Here is a 22,026-nt window from a genome sequence, read left to right on the forward strand (position 1 = left end):
GGTGAGCGCAGCCCGAAACCCTGTGCACCCCTCTGGTGGAAGGCAAGAGAGCACAAAGGAGGGTTTTTCTTTTATAAATGAATCAAAACGTGTGTTGGACTGCTTCCACCTCAATTCAGCTGCTTTTGTGAGAGCCGAAATATGCAGTTTGTCGTGATGCTGCAGTCGAGCCCCCTCCCATCCTGTCAGAAGTGGTATGGTCTAGTCTGGTCTCAGTTGGTGGGGAGGTGGGGTGTGTTATGAAAGGGTTATCAGAATAACTGGCTACAGAGTGAGGAGAAGACGAGCATTTAATCTAAAATAATCACCTGAACTGAGAGGTGATTAGCTCGTGGTTAGTTTTTCATTTTGGAGCGTGTTGCTCCAGAGTGTGACTGCTGTGAGAGCAGCATCACTGGCAGTGGGGCTGATGAGACCTGTCATGTTTGCATTTGTGTGCCAACAGTTGTTTCTCCAAAAATGACGGGGGATAAGCCATTAAATAAGGACGTTCAACCTATCCATCAGCTCACTCTGCTGCCTCTGTTCAGCTTTTACTAAGATCACCTCATCGAAAGGATAAAAATCCATCATCTCAATGAGAGTAAGTGTAATATCAGTCAGTATATACTGTAGCATGGAGTCAAATACCTGGATAACAAGGTGTGGAGACTGGTGCTAATGTCACTGTGAGTAAGTGTGTGTGTGTGTGTGTGTGTGTGTCTGTGTGTGTGTGTGTCGGCATCCCTCAGGACACTTTATCCCTTCGGTGTTACGGACCTGTCGGACCAGACAGACTTTTTCAGTCACTTGATCAATATGAGCGAAGCAAAGTGAGTTTCATCACATCTATCGCTGAGGCACCATGGGAGATAAGCTAACAGATCTTATTAAAACTGATCAATTGCTAGAACAGCACGCTGTCAAAAACACCCAAACACACACAGTACAGTGTCCTTTGTTATCTTTTAATGAGTCCCTCCAGTCTTAACAGACTTCATTTGGTAAACATGGTATCACAAATATTGGCAGGCAAGAACTCAGAGGCAGTTCACACATGATAATAATAACAGCTGGGGTCCAAAACTCAGAGAGAGGTCTCAGACCTTTGGGCCGCCCCTGTACATTTAAATAATACAAAAATACATGAGCTATTCATTCATACGTCCTCACATGCATACTGAACACACACATGCAGTGTTGCTCCCTGATCGAACAAAAAAGGTCTGATGGTGAAAAAACATCATTTTTAGGGATATTTGTTATTAGGCTAAGGGAAAAGATTTACATTAATTCATATTTTACGTTTGGGATGAATTAACCTGACAATCAACTTTAGTTTGGAACATCGGATTTTTTTTAACATCAAGTATCATTACACAATAGAATCTGGTTATAAGTTGATAGTTTACAAATAAATGCATGCAGGAGGAATCCGCATACGGAATCTCTTAATCGAGGCGACTTTGGTCTCTACGCTTAGAGAGATTCAAGCAGCAAACTCTGAATCCTTTAAAGTGGAAATCCATGGATAATTAGTTTGGAGGAAATGAAGAGAGGTAACAGAATATTGAAGTCATATGATGTACCTGCATGTTATCTCCTTCTGCATTTAAAAAAAATATTTTAATCACAACTCACTAACACCATAGTTTTATACACTACACACTATAGCTGCCTCTCCTACAAACCACCCACAGGGATATGTAAATGTGACTGTAAAAGAAACCTGATATTGTTTTTACACTGCAGAGCTGGAGAAAAACAATCTGCAACCATCCTGTAATTTCTTAAAATCATCGAGGTGTGAATTCTGTGTTGCTCGGCAGTCAGCTTTGATTAAGTCGGATTTCCATTTCTTTTCTGTTTTCCAACAAAGGAGATTAAAGTCGCAAAGCAACAAACCTAACATAGTTCATAGCACCTGCTGAAGGGGCTCAGAGGAGTCCCAGTTTTTGGAAAGTATGAAATTTAACAGTGCGAGTTACATTTTGATCAAAAAAACACCCTGGAGAACATCTTAAATACTCCACATATATTTGACATTTGACATTTACAGCAACAATCGTACGATCCAACAAATATTTTGTCACAAACCGAAGCAAAATAATGATTTGTTTGCAGCTACCATTTAAATTTCTTGATAACACTGAGTGGGCCTGAGTGTTTAAATGATTTCCAACATTACACAACGTTCACAGTGAAAAACCAACAGCTCCAGTGTTCAAGATCTAAATGTGCTATGGTCATTGGTCCATAAGAAAATTTAGACACACACACACACAAACAAACAAGCATAAAGACACACAAACACACAAGCTCTTACTTTCTCTGCTGTAAACTCACAGACACTCTTATACTCTCAAAGCTTTCCTATGACAAGGGAATTTGTTTGTGTCCTCTGGCTACCACAGATGGGTCTCTCGGATCTCAGAAATTATGTTATTGGCCTTTTTGAGCGCCTGAGAAAGAAAGAAAAAGGACATGGTTATAACATCGTTGGCCTTGAAATAGTGGACAAAGCTAAAGAGAAAGTCCTTGTTGTTCTTGATACTCAGAACCTTCTCAGAGAACAAAAGCAACAGCCAATTTTACCTCAAGCATTTGAGCAACCTCGGTCCTCTGCTGTGCCGTGTCCTGTGACTCAATGAGCAGGTCCTGCAGCAGTGTCTGTTTGTAAAGCTGACCCACCAGCTCGCTCTGCAGATGCTCTTTCACAAAATTCACCAGGAAGTGCATCACTGTCTTGGGCACGCTGCGGACACACAGCCAGGAAACAGAGTTAGAAATTCAGCATCAATAGCAACAACTGGGCTTCAAGAGTGGAAACAGAAGGGGAAATGGGGAGAGAAGGCGCCCCCCCAGGAGGACTGAATTTGTTCATGTCCAACCTGTCTTGGATGCTTTTGCGGACAATGAGGAAGTAGCAGTTGATGAGCCGCTGGATGACCTCACAGTCCCTCTGCTCCCTGGAACTCAGCTTGCGGGCCACGGGCACCGCCTGGCAGAGAGAGAGAGAGAGAGAGAGAGAGAGAGAGAGAGAGAGAAGGAAAATGTTGATAGTGTTCATATCATTCGAGTCATTTGTCCTAGTGCTAATCTCACCACTCACAGTGTCGAGGAGGTTAATGGCCCGGCCCTTGCTGGGGCTGCCAAAGCCTGCAGGCGGGGCTTTCTCCTCTGCAACTTTCTCATTCTTCCAGCGCTTCCCTCCGTCGAGGGCCTCTGCCTGACAGTGAGAAATCTGGAGAAGTCAGAGGGTCAAAGCAATTTTGACTGAGCCTGGAATTCCACTTCAAGCTATGAAAGGGGCTGGTAATGTCTGGATGCAGAACATAATTGTTAAGGCTTTACAGAACACAACTGCTGCTGTTTACCCAGGCAGAATAAATGATAAATGTGAGTACCTGCTGTAAGGGACAAACAACTACCTGCTGACTGTTGACAGATGCTGAGACCTGCGCTGCATCTGCGAAGTCTGGATGCTTTGTGTTGATGTAGGCGAGCTCTATTGCTACTAAATTGTGTACCTGGAGTAAAAAAATGCAGGGAAAAAAATGTCTTAGAGAGTTAATATCGTTATTGGCTTTTGGTTATTTATTAGTATTAGTATTAAAAATCCTAGCCAAGCTGTGGATTACCATTTCATTAGTAATCGGCAAACGCTTCCGCAGTAATCCAGTCACTACTTCCACAATGGAGTCATGCAGTTTGGGAAACCGCAGAAGCTCCTTGTAAACACAAAGACATACTTTTTTAGCATGGTGCTGTCATAATTAAAGCAGAGCTGTTTCAGGAAGTAGGTGATGTGTAAAGTGCATCTCAATCGCTGAGCTAACCTGCGTACTATAGGAGGAGCAGTGCTGGATGATCCTCTGCAGCTCCTCATGAACGAGCTCCACGCAGCGGAGACTCGGCTCCTCCAGCCGTTTAATTTGCCGCTTCGCCAGCAGCTCAAAGGACACCTCGGGCACAAAGAGTGCCGGCCGCGGACCCTGCAGGGCAATTCATACACACAGACGCTCTACTATTTACCAGCTATTCCTCCAAAACAGCAAAAATAGTCTAGAATTTGGATTAAATAAATTACACGAATAGATGGGAGGAGAAGCTTACTGTAGCATTGCGGATGGCAGTGAGGATATCGAGCTCACTCAGTCCCCCGAGGGGGTCGATGGATTGCAAAGTGCGGCCAAAGGTCTCATGGAATATGTAACAGATGCGAGCACCCCCACAGCTGCAGAGGAGATGGGTTCAGCTGAGACACCAACGCTGTTTCTCAGCAATGATAATTACACCAAATCATATGCAGTCAACCAAAAAGGGTCAATATAATGATCCCTACATATTTATATGAATTAAATTGCCCAGTGGTAAGAGAGCTGTGGACATAAAGGTGCCAACAGAAGATGGCGATACTTTAATTTAAAATGACGTTACCCCAAGGACATCACTCTCCTGTCATGCATTGTGAACCAGGTAAAATGCTGTGGTTCGCAGTTAAATTAATAAATTAGATGCCAACCTGAGAAAATTCACTAGAACATGAAAAATGCCTGCTGTCCGCAAAAAAGTATTGCTGTTCAATTAAGATGCTGCTACTTCAGGGAGGTGAGACTCACAGCTCTGAGGTTTGGATGTATCTGGCTGTTCCTTCGATGGTGTGGCAGTAGTCGCTGGCAAACTTGGTGACAATCTGCAGCAGGGTGGCGCTGTGGTCCTCTACCGGTTGCCCATAGCTGTTGAGCCTTGTCTGGTACTGGGCACTAAGCACGGTCACCCGGGTTTTGAGTTCTGGGAGGCAGTCCCGGATGTGGTGCATCAGAAGCCTGCTGAGAGTTTTGGCCAAATAACGTGAGCCAGCTCGGGAGGCGAGCGAGGGGTAGTGGCGCTGCAGGAAGGCCTGCTCATCCCTCATTGAGTCCTCCAGCTTCTTCTGAGTATTGATGTCATGTTGGCTCCTAGACACAACACCAATTAGGTACAGAGTAAGTGTAATCAGACGATAAGGATAATACGGGCATTAAAAGAATACCCGAGTGCTTTATGATAACAGCAATGCATAACTAACATGAATGAAAACCTGAACAGAAAAATATTCAATATTATTTCGGACCTGTTAACCACCCCGATGATCCCGAGCTTGACTGGGATGACTCGGCCGAGAAGGACCTCTAAAGCATCAGTGCCTGCATCCATCAGGTCCAGCTTACTGACCACCAGCAGTGTTCGACGACCTGACAAACAAACAAACACCACACAAGGTCTTTTTAAGGACAGTAAACAACCGGTAAAATCCTCTGTTTTGACAAAGCCACTAGGAAACGTTTCTGCAGAGAGGAGAAACAGGAAATTATTCTCCAATGGGACAGGATCTAAGACTAGCTGGGGAACGTTTGGGCCCGGAGACAGATTCCCTACTACACAATCACTGTGTATAACAGACACCACTAGGCCATGCTGCCAGCCACCCAGACAATTACCACAGGCAGATTCTCATCATTGATCAATCTATTCTTTAGAGTGCACCACGATAGCAGCATTAATATTCTAGGCATCTGTTAACTGCCAGGAAGCTGTAAACATTAAAGACTGATGAATCTGATCACCTGAAATGACTTGAGTACAATGTGCTTATACATTCAAAATGCATTTCCACTTGAAGCATGTTATGTAATACGCACACAGTTGGAGAGGAGAGCAAATTAAAATGATATCTGAAGAGAGGAAGAGTCTGTGTACAAAATGTCCTACCATCTGGATCAACCTCACGGGCCAATTTCAGTGCATCAGAGGTGGCCAAGTCGGAGTTGGCAGGGGACACGGAGAGGATGAGGGAGTTTGGATTTGAGATGAAGGACAAGATCATCTCTTGCACTTGAGCCTCAATGTCCTCCGGCTGGTCCCCAACAGGAACCTGTGGCAACAACAATAAGGAGTCAGCAGAGCACAGATGCTGCACCCCTGTGGATCTGTGATGATTCAAGATATGCAACGTGATACTCGTTTATCATGATGAAGTTTTTGCTGGGTTTGCATACAATAAACCAAATCACAATCTTTGTCAGGTGGCTTTTTACCTTAGTTATTCCAGGTAAATCAACCAGAGTGAGATTAAGGACTTTGGGAGAAAAAATCTTCAAATATATGGGCTCAGGGCTGATTCCCTGCAGGATGTGAAAAGAGGAAGGAAATTCATGAACTCAGTGTAAAATGTTTAATTTAAGGCAAGACAAAATGTTACACCAAAGTCTCCATCCCACCTTGTTCTCGCCTGAAGTGCGCTCAGTCTCTGTTTCAATTTCCTGACGGATTTGCTGAAAATCTGTGAAGATCTGTCAACGCGAGAAAGGCGAGAGGACCAATAAACATCATGAATATCTTAGGCTGTCACCACCGAAATCAAAGCAGTTAATCAGTGAGTCCAAGTGAATTGTATCAGATTTTATTAAATTCCTGAAGCCCTAATATATAAAATTTACATTAACAGTAACATGTCCTTTGACCTCCAAGCACCAAAATCCAATCAGTTCATCTTTGAGTCTAAATAAATATTTGTATAAAATTTGAAGAATTCTCGAAAGACATTCTTGAGATATCGTGTTCAGGGGAATGGGAGAGACAGAAAACCTGAAACATAGTAAGCAGCAGGAAATAGTCTGGGCCGGATGGAACAGGAAAATATCTGAGCTTTCAGTCGATGGGTGGTGCCCGAGTAGAGCATGCAGAAGGCAGGATTTGATGCATTAATCCCCCTGTGTTTTCTGTTTACAGCACATCAACACCGGAAACGCTCCTCATGGCCTAAAGGTCTTACATCTTCTATGTGTACGGCACCTTTTATTCATTCCAAGATTTTTGTATTTTTCCAGTTTCATGTCTGTCGCATGTGAGAAATGTCATCGAAACACCAACTTGCTTGCTGAGAATCTTCCAGATATGATCCTGAAAGTAACTTTAGAGAGGTGTACCTGGTTCTTGCAGTGCAGGAATGTGCCCCATTCTTCAGCTTTGACACCTAAACACACAAGATAAGATAAGATAAGCCTTATGAGTCCCACAATCAGGAAATTTAAGTTGTTTAAGTCGTTTCACAGTGATTCGTCCAAAAGGTAGAAAGACAATACAATTAATGTGTGTGGGGGAAATTTTTCAATCATAAAGATTACATATTAACTTATAGTGGGGTCCAAAAGTCTGAGATCACGTCTCAAACTTTTGAACCCCACTGGATCTTGATGAATGTGGATCAAATGTTCCCAAAAGAAATGACAGGGCTAAACAAAGAGGCAGACAAAATAAACAGAGACCTGAGTAGCTGTTTGAGGCATTTTGATTTATCCCATTTCCTGAAAGAGTAGTGAAGAAGAGGAAGAAAGACTGCATGTTAGAAAAGAGATAGCAAAGCTATACAAGGAGAAGTTAGCAGTTCAAACAGTGAATAAAAGGTGCCTTGCCTAAGTGTTAATCAAACTTCAACTAACGCAAGCAGATTCCATGCAAAGGCAGAAATAACAAAGCTGCTGCCCTAAGAAAAATTTGCTGATATTTAACACATTAGAACTTGTAAAATTGACTGTGTTAAAAAGAACATTTGAGGCAACCACACTCTGCAGAAAATAACAACACGCAGTTTTATATTTGGTTACCATTCTCGGTCTTCTGTCTCTCCTGCAGAGGGGCAATATTAACTAGCTGCAACACCAGCGGTCGTCTTGTAACTATTCCTGATCCTCGAGGCAAGAAGTCCCGTCCGACCAGGCTCTCAAGCACGGAGCTCTTTCCACTGCTCTGTTGTGGCACAAAATGAGATTAATTCAGAAACATTTCAAGAAGCCCAGAACACACACCAGGCTGCCTGCTGAAGGCCATCACTGTGTGTCCTGTGACCCAGCTCTCCCGGGCAAACATACAAACTGGCAGAACAGAGAGAAAATAGCTGCATTCTGATTCTAAAAAACACTACTTGCATGTATAGATACAGAGAATAATATGTGTGGTTTTACTGAATTATTTGGCATGACGCAGCACAACGTGGCTGGAAAGCAAAAGTCGCCCTGTGGAGATTAGCTGAACTGGGTTGACCCTGGATCAGGACTGAAGACCTCTTGTAATTAAAAGGCTGATACACCCTTTTTATACGGAAGTACACAACTGAAGATTCCTCCCTAACATCTACTGGTGGTCGCTAACATCTACTGATGGTTGGCGGAAGACCTTAAAGTGTAAAAGGGATATTCACCACTGTGTTGTGAAAAGTAAAGTGAATTTAGGCAGATTCTGTCGGTGTTGTGTGTGCAATATACCCATAATCAGTACATTCTCAATATCTGTTCAAACTCTGACTTAAATCAAACTTTAAAGTTTTGGCAACAAGCAGTGAAATTCAGAGAGAGTTGTAGATTGTTTTGTTTTTATAAAGCTTTCATTGTTTTTGTTTTTTTTCTTGACTGACCTGAGATCCAACCACGACAATCTGAGGCAGCTGAATGACCTCTGCACCCACTGTGAGGAAGACCTCCTGCAGCCGGTTGATGGTGGGGATAAGAGTGTCCATCCTTCCGATAAACTGAGTTCACCTACTGAAACAGGAGAAACGCGGATAAACAGAGCGAACGTGCAGCTAAGTGAATCAGATCATGTCGAATCACACAGGAACTGGAATAAGGTTAAATAGTAGCTCTGGGTTAGAACATGTTCATCCCAGGAGGTCACTGCCTGGTCCTGATGAGAGAGGGGTGTAACGCCCCAGCATCAGCTCCACCACCACCGAGACCGAACGCTAGGATTTCAGGACACGTTTCCATCCACGACACCGACCCACCGTCAGAGTTACATGTGCATGATTGATGCGGCAGCACGGGGCAACATAAACGTCATAATGCCAGCGATGTTAGCTGGCTGAAGCTAATTAGTAAAGGCAGGAAGTGACATATACATGCTAGCTTGGAGCTAACGCTACGCTAGCTTAGCGGCAGGAGGAACCGAGGCTCCGCTTCAACCTCACCGATGTTCAGCACGACGTTTCCCTCCTTATCAGACGTCCGTCATGCTTTGTGGAAAGAAGGTGAGCGAGGACGACAATACATTTTAACCCAAAATGTCACCCAGCGTTAGCAGCCAAGGAGATACCCGTCGGTTTGGAAAATGGGCGGTATGAGCGTCCCTCTCAATCAATTTGATTGGTCGTAAAATATGTCTCACGAGTGTTCTCAGGATCTGATTGGTCGACACGTATACAACGTTGTTTGGTCCCGCCTTTTGAAGTCCCTCATGACGCGGACGTCCCTTTTTTAAACCACTTCCACTTTTATTATTGTTAGATCGAAACACTTCTCATCAACTATCATCACTTCTCTGAAATAAAATAACAAGAAACAAACATGTATTATTTCAGTTTTAATGTATGTGTATATATATATATATAAACATATTTACAAATCATACAATGACAATCTGTTATTAATGGGATAAAACATGTTATTACCTTTGCAGTTCGCGTAAATGATTAACAGAAGACACCCAGCAATCATCATCCAACACAGACATTACTAATAAATAGCCTCCAGTAAAAATGAGTGTCCCCGGGGGTTGTAGCAGCCTGAGATCATGTGAAACAACAGCGTGAAGGGATTCCTTTGTGTGCAAACATTATGTGGTCAGGCCTTGTGTCACGACTGCAACATCGATGACGAGGATTAATCCAAAGCGGCAACTTTTTTCTTATCAAAGCCCTTTGGTCTTATCCCGCTCTTTTGGTCTTGGATAGGAAAGCCCTGTTGCGGAGACAGTCGGTGTTATCTGTGTTCACTTAGCCACTGATTAGGCAGACACCAGGGGCTCTGTGCAAGAAAACACATTTTTTTCCATGCCTCACACACTCTAAACACGTTATGCATCTAGATTACAGAGCTCCTCTGGAAACACAATCACAAAAAGCAACTTCCAACTCGGCGTTCTTAGTCCATGTACGAGGTTTCCATTCCCTCGCCGTCTGGGTGGAGGAGTCTTCCCGCTAAGCGCTCAATGTCATCCAGACTTAGTTGTCGAAGTGAACGCTCATAGTCCTTGAAGAAAAAAATATAAACATATAAAAAAATTGAGAAACAGCGGGATAAAAAACATTTTAACCATGATAAGCTTTATATATTGTTTTATATTTAACAGAGCATGGGAGGATATAAAGGATGATTGTCTGTACGTTTCAGTCTGTGTAGTCTCAAGATACATTATGCATGTATCTTCCTTACCTTTAAGTACCGCTACATAAAAGTGTTCAGATCTCCCATTCAGACAGTGGTAATGCACAATAGGAGATGAGGGATATGAGTTGATCTGAAAAGGTTGCAGGTAATGTCCTTCCAAGGCGGAGCCAAGCAGGCTAGCGACATCAACGTCAGTTCATAACTGAATGTGTCTGTAATAAAAACTCAATTTAAGCTACACTTTGTAGAGTTTGACAATCTTGTTGGGTTCTTAGCAGTTGACCTATGCAAACTTCTGTATCTGGTCTTGTAGCTTTCCACCTTGTAGTGGCTTGAACAGATTGGGTTCCTTTTCTGTTCAAGACCAGTGACAGATAATTAACTCAAATGAAACGTTTGGTAAAAATGAGACTGTCACCTGCCGATCCAAATGTTATGACTTGTCAAGGCTTGTCTGAAGATATTAAGCGAAATGACACAGCACCTACAGAGTCTAAACTTCCTGTTTCTTACAAATTTGCACGAAGACAACTGCACACCTTGCCCATGTTTGGACAGAGATGAAACAGTCCTTTTTCATCTCTTGTGATGACTAAAGATAACATCATAAAATATCTAGTCACTAAATGGAGGGGCCACATTTATACAAACAGAGCAAGACGCGAAATATTAATATAATATTCTCATATTTCCAGAGGAAATCTAATTATTTCCTCGCCCTTAGATCCACGTATTCAATTATAACTGGGTTTAAGCCATTTCAAGCTTCAAGTCGTAAATATATTCAGTCTGCAGCCTCTACTAGTAGCTTAATATTATATTGTTCAGCAACTCTAGATACCTCCATCTCAAAATGGATGTCCAGAAATTTATTTTTATCAAACTATTATGCCTAGGTGCAAAAATGTCGCATTTAAATACCTTAATAAGCTGTTCATGGACTTTTGCTGCATCTGCTGGACTGAAGTTTCTTGCAAGTATCATGGACACAGTCTGCCACACCCCTCCATGTATGTTGCTGCTGCTGCTGCTGGAAGCCATCCCTGAAGCTGCAGTCCTCTCCCCCACTGGGCGGATCACGAGATTCAATTTAGCCTCTGGTCCAATGGAGTAATCGCTAAGTCTGTGTTCATCTGAGGAAAGCAATGTAGTATACAATAATATGATTAAAAGAGACTGATCCGTAAAGAATAGCTATGAACAAACATTTTGAAACACTTGATAATTGGCCAATTTACCTGCAAGTGCTTTCCCTTTATAGAGCAGCCGCTGCTGGTTTGCTGGTATGTTGAGACGTTCAGACACAAGTTCTTTCACTGTGTAGACTTTCTCATCTTCAGTCACCTAGAAGATAAACAACACAAGCACAATACATGATCAAAACGCAGTCTGTCTTTTGGTTTAGGAGCATAGTCAATTTTCATGTTATTTTGCATTAGCTTGACATAAAACAAATGTAAATACCCACGTTCAATGAGGAATTCACTTACTCACACACCTTGCTATATCCTACACATTAGTCTAATAAAAATTAAGGAAAACGAGTGGCCTACAGTGGTATTATCCACACCCTAAGCCCAGCAGAACAGCCAATAACAGGGATGTTACGGAGTGGACAGGCCCTTCTTTAAATTACAGAGCTGGGAGAAACACATGTTTATCTTAATCACTGGCAGATTAAAGACGATTTCAGAGTCACAGATTAAGCCTGGTTCTCCCTATTTGACAAAAAAATGTAATAAAATGCTTAAGATCAAAACAAATACAAATCACTCTGTTTTTATCACAAAAACATCAGACTCAGGGATTATTTAAATGCACATCTGCCCCCTACACTCTCATACTATCCTGATTTGGTTCAAAAAGCTACATTCCTCTGGGTTTCTACATAATATGAGTGGCTTGTTTTAGCCTCGGTTTGATCCAGTATCGTCATCCCTCTAAAACATGTGGGGCTCCACCTCGGGCGAGGATTGACCTACAGTGGGCAAACAAGTCGGAGACTATTGAGTGATGGACCAATGCTGGTAATTTGTAACGTGGTAAGCTGCTGTGCTGCCACAACATAACGTACTTTCCTAAAATGCTGCGTATGAAGTTATATATCGTTGTATCTGCCTCACCTTCAAGTGCAGCCACCCAAAGAGTTTCAGAGCTCCCGTTCAAACAGTGGTGACGAACAATAGGAGAGAACGGGTATGAGTCGATCTGATAACGTTGCAGGTATTGTCCTTCTCAAGGCTGAGCCAAGCAGGCTAGCTCTGTTCGTACCTCAACGACGATGTGTCTGTTATAAAAACTTAATTTAAGCTACACTGTGGAGATGGTGATTGTGTTTGGTTCAGTAGTAACAATAGTTTATACTGCAGCAGTGTGGGTTTGGTAGCTGTCCGTGTGTTAGTTCCGCTGCGAACCAGCTAGGCTCCCTGTATAGGCTAATGTGGCGAGTTAAGCTAGCGTCAAGGAGCTAACATTAGCAGTTAGCGGACGGTGGGGCTGAACTCACCTGCACGCTGCATTCTTTGCCTTGGAGCGGTTTCACGGTCAGGATCATTTTCAGCCACACTCTGGACTAAACACGACAATCCGTTCCTGGATGGAAATTCAACTGTGATCAAGTGACGTTACTTTGCTCGTTTAACACAGCTCTCCTCTTGTCAACGGACCATCTTCTTCTCCGGCAGCTTCGAGCGGCCTTTCGGATCCCAGGGAACACTGCTGCCACCTAATGGCTGCGGTCAGGACAACTCCACCCGAAATTTAGAGGGACGTGGCAAATCCTTTCGCCAGTGTAGCAGAACTGGCTGAATGTGTGGAAGCGTTTTCATCCCGTTAAACCCCTAACCATGAATCTAGTAAGACACATCCTCAACCTAATGACTTACTGTCTCAAATAACAACATACCATCTTAAAATAATGCCTTTATATCGAAGAATATGACTTAATGTCTAAGAATAATGACTTAATAGCTCAGCATAATGACATAATATCTCAAAATAAAGACTTAGGCTATCTCAAAATAATAGCTGCACTAACCCAAACCCACTGGGTTCCTGCACACATAACCTTCATACGATGAAGGTTACTCTATCTCTCCAGTTACTAATAAAGCTCTGTCCAGTTAGACAGACAAAGGGATATAAGAACTGGGGTTAATGAAAATGCAAGAGAATTCAAAACCAGCACAAATTAGTCCTCCCCGCGTTACATTAAGTTTTACTCAATCTGCGTCCCTGAAATTCAAGTATGTGTCCCTTCTGTATTTCCAAAAACACTTTTAGCATTTTGACTCAAAACACTGTCATGAAAATGAAATAAACATGGACACTACAGGGGTTTATCAGGCAATCCATGCCCAACATACTATATTGCCATCTTTCTGCAGCACGAACCTGAGAAACGAGAATACATTAAACAGCAGTATCATTGCTTAGGTTTCCATGGCTGTGACCAAACAGCTGCACTCCAGCTGTTGTCCTGAATGAGCTTTGCTAATGAAAGAATACTGCATAGTCTCATGCAGTATGCGTTGAGAGCACAGCATCCTGGTTTTAATGTTACTATCAACGCATGTCCTACTCTTTGTGCAACAAGCATACTTTGTCAGGGTGAAATTTAAAATTAATTACACTGCATACAGTACAAGCGACACAATCGTTTTGTACTAACACAAGAAAACTTCTGTCAAAGTCATACACAACACAATATGGATAATGGGTACACAGTTGTAGCGATGGTGGATACATGTGTATTCACAACAAATGAGCTGTTAAAAGACCTATCTCGTACATAACTAACCGTCAGGTAGATAAACTACAGGTCTATTAGAAGAATGTAGATAAACCATTAATATTAGAAGAAGACAATTTCCTTCTCAATCAGAGAAACTGTTTCTGTTTACACCTTAATTCTTATATAGCTTAAAAACCCAAAGAAAATAATTAAATAATTTCAACATGCATCAGTAGACATTCAATTATCTGAAATAATTTGAATAGAACATGCACTTGTCAAAGTGTAGGTGTGCTATGTCTTGAAAAACAGCTTCGGATTCCTATAACTTGTGCACTTGTACCAACTTTCTGGAGGCCAACTATGAATTACGAAATGTGAAAATGGATTAAAAAAAATAGAACTGTACTTGTGTAACAGTGTATTTTATATAGGTGCATCATTGTCAGCTGTATAGCCAGTTACAATTTTTAAGTGGTTCGCATCAAAAGGTAATTTCTGCTGATGTCACCACCCTGGGCTTCGTGGACAGGCAAGCCAGCATCTAAAGCATCCTCCTGGATGGCTCCCTGTGTGAACAGTCAGGCGGCGGCTCGCACAGAATTTGCGCTTCCGCCTCAGGTGTGTCCCTGAAGGACACGCTGCGGTGATAGAGACAGAGATGAATCAAAAAAGATTAAATTATCAGGTGCACAATTCAGAAAGCACCGCAAAGTAGAGGAGAAGAAAGAACAATATAGAGGTAAGAATCACCCCGATTGTGAACATAATTGTTTATTTTTGTCGACATGACATGATATGCTATCAGTACAGCTGATTTCAGACTCTTTTCATATTTTTTATTATATATTTGTATTGTTTTTTATAGCTTACAACTTTGTCTGCCTGTGTGTGCATCTGTACACAGTCCAACAGTTTGCGTGTGTATGTTGGGGGGCGCCAATTTGAAATCTCGCCTATAGGGCCTTAACCATCACAATTAAATAAACCAAACTATATCATAAAAATAAACTTTATTTCTATAGCAGCTCAAAGTTCTTTAAATGCAATACAAGTGACATTCAAAGCAAGAAGAGAATACATTTTAAGACATAAAAAAAAGAAGCATGTTGTAATTATGAAAAGAAAGGGAAATTAAAAGGATCTCAGGAGGAGAAGCTTAAAGTCAATTCTGTGTGTAACAGGCCGCCACTGAAGAGCTGCTAGAATTGGACTAGTCTCTTCTTGGTTCTGGTTAACTCTGACCTAAACTGGATTCTAACCCTAAATGTAAGTCTAACCTCTTAAATAGCCCATTGAAAAATGTGATGACCAGCCCAAATGTCCTAACTTACCCCAAAATGTCCTGTCGTGGTAATTTCTACAATCCCACCTCAACAACAAGGAACGAGACACAAACCTCTTACAGTATTGTCACACTTTAATGCTCAGAGCATGGTGCATACAACAAAGGTTAGTTTGTAATAGGCACACCGATGGGAAAACAGTTCTTTATACATTTAGCTAACCCCTCCCACTCTGGTTGGGGTTGTTACAAAGTCAAAGGTCGGGATCTTCTGATCACATGAAAACAACAATGCTTTAGTTAAAGCAGTCAGGCCAAGATTCATTCAGTAGTTCAGGATACAGCATGATCAGGGTCACATTGTATGAGATTCAATGATGATCAATCAAAGGGGAAATAAACATGAACATGTTGTGGTCACAATGTGACATTTCCCTTACAGTCCTCACTTCAATATAAGTAAATAAACACATACTCACAAGTTTCTGCAGCTATCCTGACTTTATTTTGAAATCCAATCATTGTGGACAGCCTAACCAAAAACCTTATCCTTAACCATGACCAATTCAAGCCCAACTCTAACCTTAACCTAACCACAATTCACATAATTAACCCTAACCTTAGCTAATTAGTTAATTCAACCTCGTTAAAAATAGACAAATTCAACCTCTTCAAAAAGACATTAGGTCCAAAAATTAAGTCAAGTATATATTTAATGCCTTGCAATGGTTATAAACTATTAAATGTCTGACAATTTATGATACTGATTAATAGGTTAATTATATTCTCATCAGATTAAATGTAAACCTTTATTATTTCTATTTATTTATTTTGTTTATGGAAGAGTTGTTGCTGTTTCTAAATATGAACAGCAGGGGACAGTTTGTCTGTTCTATAATCTTAATCGATATTATTAAATGTAACTTTTAATAATGCAAATAAAACTTAATATAGGTGTTATAATGTCTATCACATCCACAGATCTATTTAGGACCACTTAAGTAACCTAGAAGACAAGGACACAAAACTTACTTCATGATAAACAAAATTTCAAGTAAAGCAATATACTTTTTAAATTTGTGTTAATTACATATATCTTAGGGTTTAGTTTACTGCTTCAACTTCATTTTTGGAGTTTTAATACTCCACAGTCCGTAACTCTACATTCATAGTTTGGCCTTTCATTGGAAGTCTGGATCTCCTCCAGCCTCTTGAGGACATCAGCCCCCTCCACCACTTGTCTGGAACGAAAACAAAGACATTGAGTACAATTCTAAGAAAAGATTGCACAGACAGGGGAAAATTACTGTATTTGTTACACGAACCCAAAGGCAACGTAGGTCCTGTCCATCCAAGTTGTTGGCTGCAGCGTGATGTAAAACTGGGATCCGTTGCTGTGGGAACCCTTATTGGCCGTCCCGAGCACTCCACGCTTCGAGTGAGGAACAGCAAAACTTTAATCTGAAAGGAGAAAACCCGCAGGTGAACTTCATCGTACAAATAAATCCTTGAATCTCCACCTGCACAGTGTGGTCTCATGGAAATCCTGTCGCTGTAAATTGTTAGAATGGGTTTTTACCTTCGAAAGTTGGTCCGTAGACTGATTCACCTCCGTCGACCTTTACTTCCTGGATAAATATCTACAACAGTGAAAGATACAGTTGTGGTTTTTTCCAGTATCACCCTGATCTAGTGGCACGATGCTTTTACAAATATAAACAAGGATTGGCCAGCATGCTCTTCAAGAAAAATATCGACCTGATGGCCAGAACTGCAATGCCACATTTACATTTTGTTATTTGATTAAAACAATCTGCTCAATCCCATTCACATTTACAGCACTGATAATATATTGACGTAGGTCTCTCATCTACAGTTTTCCTATAGAGTAAATCACAACAAATTCTAAAACTCGACAGCGATAATATGAAAACCAGTACCTCCACCTTGCACCGAGCCGTTGGGCACTACCCGGTGAAAGTTAAAGTTTTCAGAAGTCTTTGGACATCTAGATCTTAGAACAGCTGAGGGGAGAGGAGGAGAAGGACAATGTGTCTTGAGAACCTCAGTCACCTCTAAACACAAAGGCTGATATAACAGCGGAGGTAAACAATGTTGAAACACATGAATGTAGATCCTTAGTGGGTCTTGAGTTTTCTCACCTCAAACAACAACCTCCCCGCTGCTTCTCCTGCTATCTCAATGTCCATGAAGACAAACTGATGCTATAATGAAAGCACAGAGACATTTCTGTTCACTTGTGAGAGTCACTGGAGCCTTGAGACAAAAAGTCATAACTTGCATATTAATAAGATAAAACATATCCACCCTACGAATTCAGAATTCCTCACCACTGCTTTGTTCATGATAGATGATGCACATTTTTATTTGGATCTGAACCAAATTGCACACACTCGTAAAAATCAGTCCCTATTTTTTCCATCAAGATCAAATAATTATTTCCTGGGAAATCTGCAAAACAAATGTCAAAAGCACAGTATCTCGCAATGTTAAAGAAAAAAAAACAAGAAAATGGATCAACACCTAAATTGACTGTGTTCCTGCTTACTTATAAACAAAAGGAGATAATAATCTACTCCCACACCAGCCTGTCCAGATCCACAGAGCCGGTCCGCGTTACCAGACGATTGCGGCACAGCTGCGTCCTTTCAGGATTTTTTGGAAAATTTAGATATCACCTAAAAGTCAACATCAACTGCAATACATTCCCTCCATACCCACAAATCATGTCTCCAAGCAGCGCGGCTGTCTGGACAATTGGCCCACAAAGAGCAACCTGTGCCTCTCCGTCCACAGCCCCGCTGCCACACATTTACCACGGATACTCACGTGTTGCTGTTGTGCAGTTGACCCAGCGACAGTCTGGAGAGGTTGTGCACGTAGCACATGTCAGGCCGGAACATGTATCTGCAAAGGGGAAACATGCATTAGATTAATGTAGAGTTCCCATATTCCTGCATGTGGTTAGAAAACGAAAGTAGATTTTCCAGAGGTTGCTGTAGAAAACAGGCTCTGCCATACGACAGCAAAGTGAAATCTGTCATCATACGACACATGATAACACAGGGTCCTGGATTGGAACAATCATAGGCTTTATTAAAAGAACACAACACAGGGTTAGGCATGTCATGTAGAGAATGTTGCATAACAAGTTGATCTGGCCTGTGCTACCTGACCTACTGGATCAGACACACACACAAAACACACACAAAACACAACAGACATGACACAACACACAGCAGCAAAACAATGTGAGTTTAGGACCCTCTGCTGTACATGCTAGGCGGCTAACGCGTTAGCTGGTCGTCACAACTTGAGAGCAACTCTCCAGCGTGGAGGCAAAAGTGTCAACTCGCTCAAAGGAACGAGTTATCGATTGTGAAAGCTAAAATAAAAAAAAAAACAGGGAGGGAGACGACAACTGTCCAACGAGGAAGCGACACGTCTAATTGTTTCCGTCTAAACACCGGTGCGGTCGGCGGTGTTTTCCCCGAGCTGAGGGGGGGAACACGTCCGGCTGTGGCTAGCCGCTTAGCTCGGCTCGAGGAGAGGAGAGAGAAGGAGGGAGAAGAAGGACGTAGCAAACTTACCGGAGTCCGCCGCGGCTGGTGAGACAGAGAGAGACACGACTGCGGAGAAAACAGCAGCTTCCCGGACATGAGTGCGGACTTCTCTGCCTGGAAACGTGTATAGACTTATCTTATTTATCTTCTGTCTCAGTCTTCAGTCACCTGTTAAGACCAGCATCATTTACCCCTGAACCAGCGCGGAGAAAAATAAAATAAAAATAAATAAAATTATATAAAATTATATAAAATTTTATAAAATTATATAAATTTAATTAAAATAAAATATATATAAAAAATAAAAAAAAATGCGCGCGCACATCCTGCGCAGAAGTCCATTGCGCACATCTGCGCAGAAGTCCATTGCGCACATCTGCGCAGAAGCCGCAGAAGTCCATTGCGCAGAAGCCTACTGCGCAGGAATTGCGCGCGCAGTTTCCTTTTTTTATTTTAATTTTTTATTATATTTTATTAAATTTTTATTTTTTTCAGTTTTTCTTTTCTATTTAATTAATTTAAATTTACATAGTGTAATTTATTTAGCAATTAATAGGTCATCGAAATCCTGCCAATTTTAAGAGTTCAGTATATTGAACGGCATGAAGAAGAGAGAACATGGGATTCGAACCTGGGACTTTCTTGTTGAAGAACAGTCACTTTTTCCAACTAGGCTACACAGCCTGTTAATTTCCGGTTGGAACTAGGGTACTAAATAGAATGTACAAATTACCGTGTGTCCGTGTCATTCTATACTGCTTTTGATACACACTTCAGAGAAAATATTTAATACTTTACTGCACATATTTGACAGCCTTACCTAAAAGATAGTTTTATATTTTTGGATTTTAGATATTGGATGATTTAACATGCTTTAAAAACCTATTGTTAGAGAATAACCCAGTAGCTTTCTAAACTTTTGTTCTAACGCCTTACAAGAATAACAGTCTGCTGCTGCTTGTTTCCATGTGATGTCCTGAGGCTGCCCCCTGCTGGCTGCTGGGTTCCTCTGCTGCTCTTGCTTGGTTTGTGCAGCTTGTGATTAACTAAAGTTGTCCATAAAATAAAATAATTATTATCCTTCAAGGGCAATTTGATGTACAACCAGCAACCAGTGCACGACAAAAATAAACCAATATATACAATGTAAATAAAACACATTATAAAAACCCTATAGACTAAGTAGCAGGGGAAAATGAGCTATTAATGAATTAATTGATAAGTCGACCAACAGAAAATTACCCGTCCACTATTTAGAAATTCTACTTTTAATTTCATGTTGTGTTTTCCTATAATTATTAATGTTGGTGACATTTCCTAGATAAATGTGTGGAGGTTTTATTATCTCTGCTAAGGAGGTTATGTTTTCATCTCTGATTTGTCAGTCAACAGGTTTATGTAATAAGCTACTGGAGGATTGGGGATGCAAGTTTGCGTGTGTATGTTGGGGGGCGCCAATTTGAAATCTCGCCTAGGGCTCCAACATTGCCAGGGCCGGTCCTGACCAGTGAGCTGAGCTCCCAACTACGGTTCGGAGCCGAGACACTGGCCAGAGAAGAAAACACTTGGAATACGTTGCTTGTTTGGTCTGCATATGTGTGCCATGGGTGATGGGTAACGTAGTGCGAAGTCGAGTTAGTTGGTTTCGGTTAGGCTACATAGCGGACATTTTACGGGCACTGAGCAACGACATGGTGAAAGCATTCGATTTAGACAGCGTCTCTCCTGAGGAGAAAGTATTGAAATGTCCTGAGGGTCAGTGAACAGGTAAGGGTTGGGCACGTGACAGTTCTAGGCCAATGGCTGTAGGGTTTTGTGGGATGGCAGGCTCTCATTGGCTGATGAGTTGGCGTATCAAGGGTGAATGAGGAAAGGGAGTGAAGAATACAGTGGTGGATGATGAAAGTGTCGGAGTTACGAACAAGAAGTGTGTCGTGTTCGCGGGACTTTAATAAAGTTACACATAAAGAGAGAAGTTTCCCGTTGTCTATACGCGAGGACGCTACAATATGAACGTGTTCACCGTTCAAATTCATTATTTGTCATTGAGTTGCGTTCAGTTCATCGTTCTGATAAAAGTGAACGTGTTCAATGAACGCGTTCTTTTGCGTTCGTTCATGCACAACACTGTACTTTACTACATATATTCTCGTCACACTGTGTGACCCTCCGTGGCGTGGCGTGAAAGTTTGATAACCCGCCATCAAAACACGATGTTCTGTATCTCGGACATACATGGACCATGAATCCTTCGATGCTGAGCCGTCAACAAACAACTCCGCTCCGGTAGAGACAGTGGTCATAGATCAGAGGAATATTTGATGTCTCGTGAACATTTCAACTGAAAGTGTGATAATTATATATCAGCCACTGTGACTATAACCACAATTAAAATGCTATCAAACACAGTTTACATTATACTGCTGTTGCGTGCGTTTGTATGAAATAGGCAACACGTCATAGTGACAGTGCGAGTGAAAAATAATAGAAAGTCCCAGTGCGGCTGCTTTTATATCTTTCGCATGTTGAAAACATTCAGGAGTGAAATGATTGGGGCTCAGACCCACCTATATTCCCCAGGGCTGTGCAACTCTCTGAAGACAATCTGACCCAGTTGGGATCAGACCAGCTCGTGCATTTCTCATTACACGTCCTCCACAGTGCTGATCACGTGGTTGGCTGCTGTGTGCGCTCAGCCCTGGTCCTGTCAGCCCCGCAGCGGGAGAGCCGGAGCATCCTTCACTGAGGAGATCTGCACCTGTCGACTGGACACACAGCAGCTCGACCTGAGCAGCACAAGTCAGCACAAAGACTTCCACAGCAGACTGCACGTGGTGAGTGATCTGTGTGTGTCTGTGTGTGTGTGTGTGGTGTTATAATCTGCAGGACTGTTTGTAAACACAGATGTTTTAACATGACTCATTTTCTTTTGTCAGATTTGATCATTTTTCTTTTATGCATTAAAAAGACGTGTAGCTGCGGGCGCGCCTCTGACCCAAAGTGAAAAACAAAATCAATATTGAATTTCCGTTGGGACCTAGAGTGTGTGGCATTCAATTTAGAGTTTATAGTGACCTTTTTTATTTCAAATCAGAGAGGGTTTTTATTGTATTAATCTGCCAGAGCACTTCTAGTTTCTTGTCCCTTATTTTCCCGTGAGTATTACAAGTGTCCTTGATCTCTATTTTCAATTTAAGATGTGGGAGAGAAAGAGGAATAGACAAATCTGTAAAATAATAC

General features: G+C 41.7%; 2 protein-coding genes and 1 pseudogene across 8 annotated transcripts; all 3 read right to left on the reverse strand.

The window, feature by feature from the left end:
• Positions 1-931: 931 nt before the first annotated feature.
• On the reverse strand, positions 932-9,169 carry si:dkey-32e23.4 (dynamin-1-like protein). 6 transcript variants are annotated; one of them, XM_053421658.1, is made up of 18 exons: positions 8,987-9,169; positions 8,435-8,558; positions 7,629-7,770; positions 7,290-7,328; positions 6,951-6,997; positions 6,243-6,314; positions 6,060-6,146; positions 5,734-5,896; positions 5,096-5,216; positions 4,602-4,940; positions 4,096-4,216; positions 3,819-3,974; positions 3,621-3,710; positions 3,411-3,509; positions 3,092-3,223; positions 2,871-2,980; positions 2,575-2,734; positions 932-2,441 (listed from the first exon to the last, which is right to left on the reverse strand). In XM_053421658.1, the coding sequence occupies exons 2-18, from the start codon at positions 8,534-8,536 to the stop codon at positions 2,385-2,387; spliced, it is 2,037 nt and encodes a 678-aa protein (XP_053277633.1). In that variant the 5' UTR covers positions 8,537-8,558; positions 8,987-9,169; the 3' UTR covers positions 932-2,384. The 6 variants fall into 6 exon arrangements, with proteins under 6 accessions (XP_053277633.1, XP_053277632.1, XP_053277634.1 ...); XM_053421657.1 differs by having other exon boundaries at positions 8,435-8,561; positions 8,987-9,163; XM_053421659.1 differs by having other exon boundaries at positions 3,092-3,208; positions 8,435-8,561; positions 8,987-9,162.
• Positions 9,170-9,365: 196 nt separating this feature from the next.
• On the reverse strand, positions 9,366-12,897 carry ubl4a (ubiquitin like 4A). 2 transcript variants are annotated; one of them, XR_008338396.1, is made up of 5 exons: positions 12,691-12,897; positions 11,423-11,528; positions 11,106-11,317; positions 10,230-10,396; positions 9,366-10,046 (listed from the first exon to the last, which is right to left on the reverse strand). XR_008338396.1 is itself a non-coding variant. In XM_053421665.1 (4 exons), the coding sequence occupies exons 1-4, from the start codon at positions 12,736-12,738 to the stop codon at positions 9,939-9,941; spliced, it is 474 nt and encodes a 157-aa protein (XP_053277640.1). In that variant the 5' UTR covers positions 12,739-12,897; the 3' UTR covers positions 9,366-9,938. The 2 variants fall into 2 exon arrangements, 1 of the variants encoding a protein (XP_053277640.1); XM_053421665.1 differs by lacking the exon at positions 10,230-10,396.
• Positions 12,898-15,319: 2,422 nt separating this feature from the next.
• Positions 15,320-18,882, reverse strand: LOC128437986 (probable inactive peptidyl-prolyl cis-trans isomerase-like 6; annotated as a pseudogene).
• Between the last annotated feature and the right edge of the window lie 3,144 nt (positions 18,883-22,026).

The sequence above is a fragment of the Pleuronectes platessa genome, chromosome 4 (genome assembly GCF_947347685.1).
Source record: "Pleuronectes platessa chromosome 4, fPlePla1.1, whole genome shotgun sequence".
Classification (NCBI taxonomy): Eukaryota; Metazoa; Chordata; class Actinopteri; order Pleuronectiformes; family Pleuronectidae; genus Pleuronectes; species Pleuronectes platessa.

Bases quoted from the DNA above. Each gene is read 5' to 3' on its own strand.
- si:dkey-32e23.4 (XM_053421658.1), bottom strand. From the start codon at position 8,536: ATGGACACTCTTATCCCCACCATCAACCGGCTGCAGGAGGTCTTCCTC. The intron at 6,998-7,289 runs GTCTCTGTTTAT...TTGTGTGTTTAG, and splicing joins TGCCTCAAACAGCTACTCAG to GTGTCAAAGCTGAAGAATGG. The intron at 3,975-4,095 runs GTAAGCTTCTCC...ATTGCCCTGCAG, and splicing joins CTGCCATCCGCAATGCTACA to GGTCCGCGGCCGGCACTCTT.
- ubl4a (XM_053421665.1), bottom strand. From the start codon at position 12,738: ATGATCCTGACCGTGAAACCGCTCCAAGGCAAAGAATGCAGCGTGCAG. The intron at 11,529-12,690 runs GTGAGTTCAGCC...TTTATCTTCTAG, and splicing joins GCAAAGAATGCAGCGTGCAG to GTGACTGAAGATGAGAAAGT. The intron at 10,047-11,105 runs GTATTTAAATGC...TTTTTCTTCAAG, and splicing joins TCCATGAACAGCTTATTAAG to GACTATGAGCGTTCACTTCG.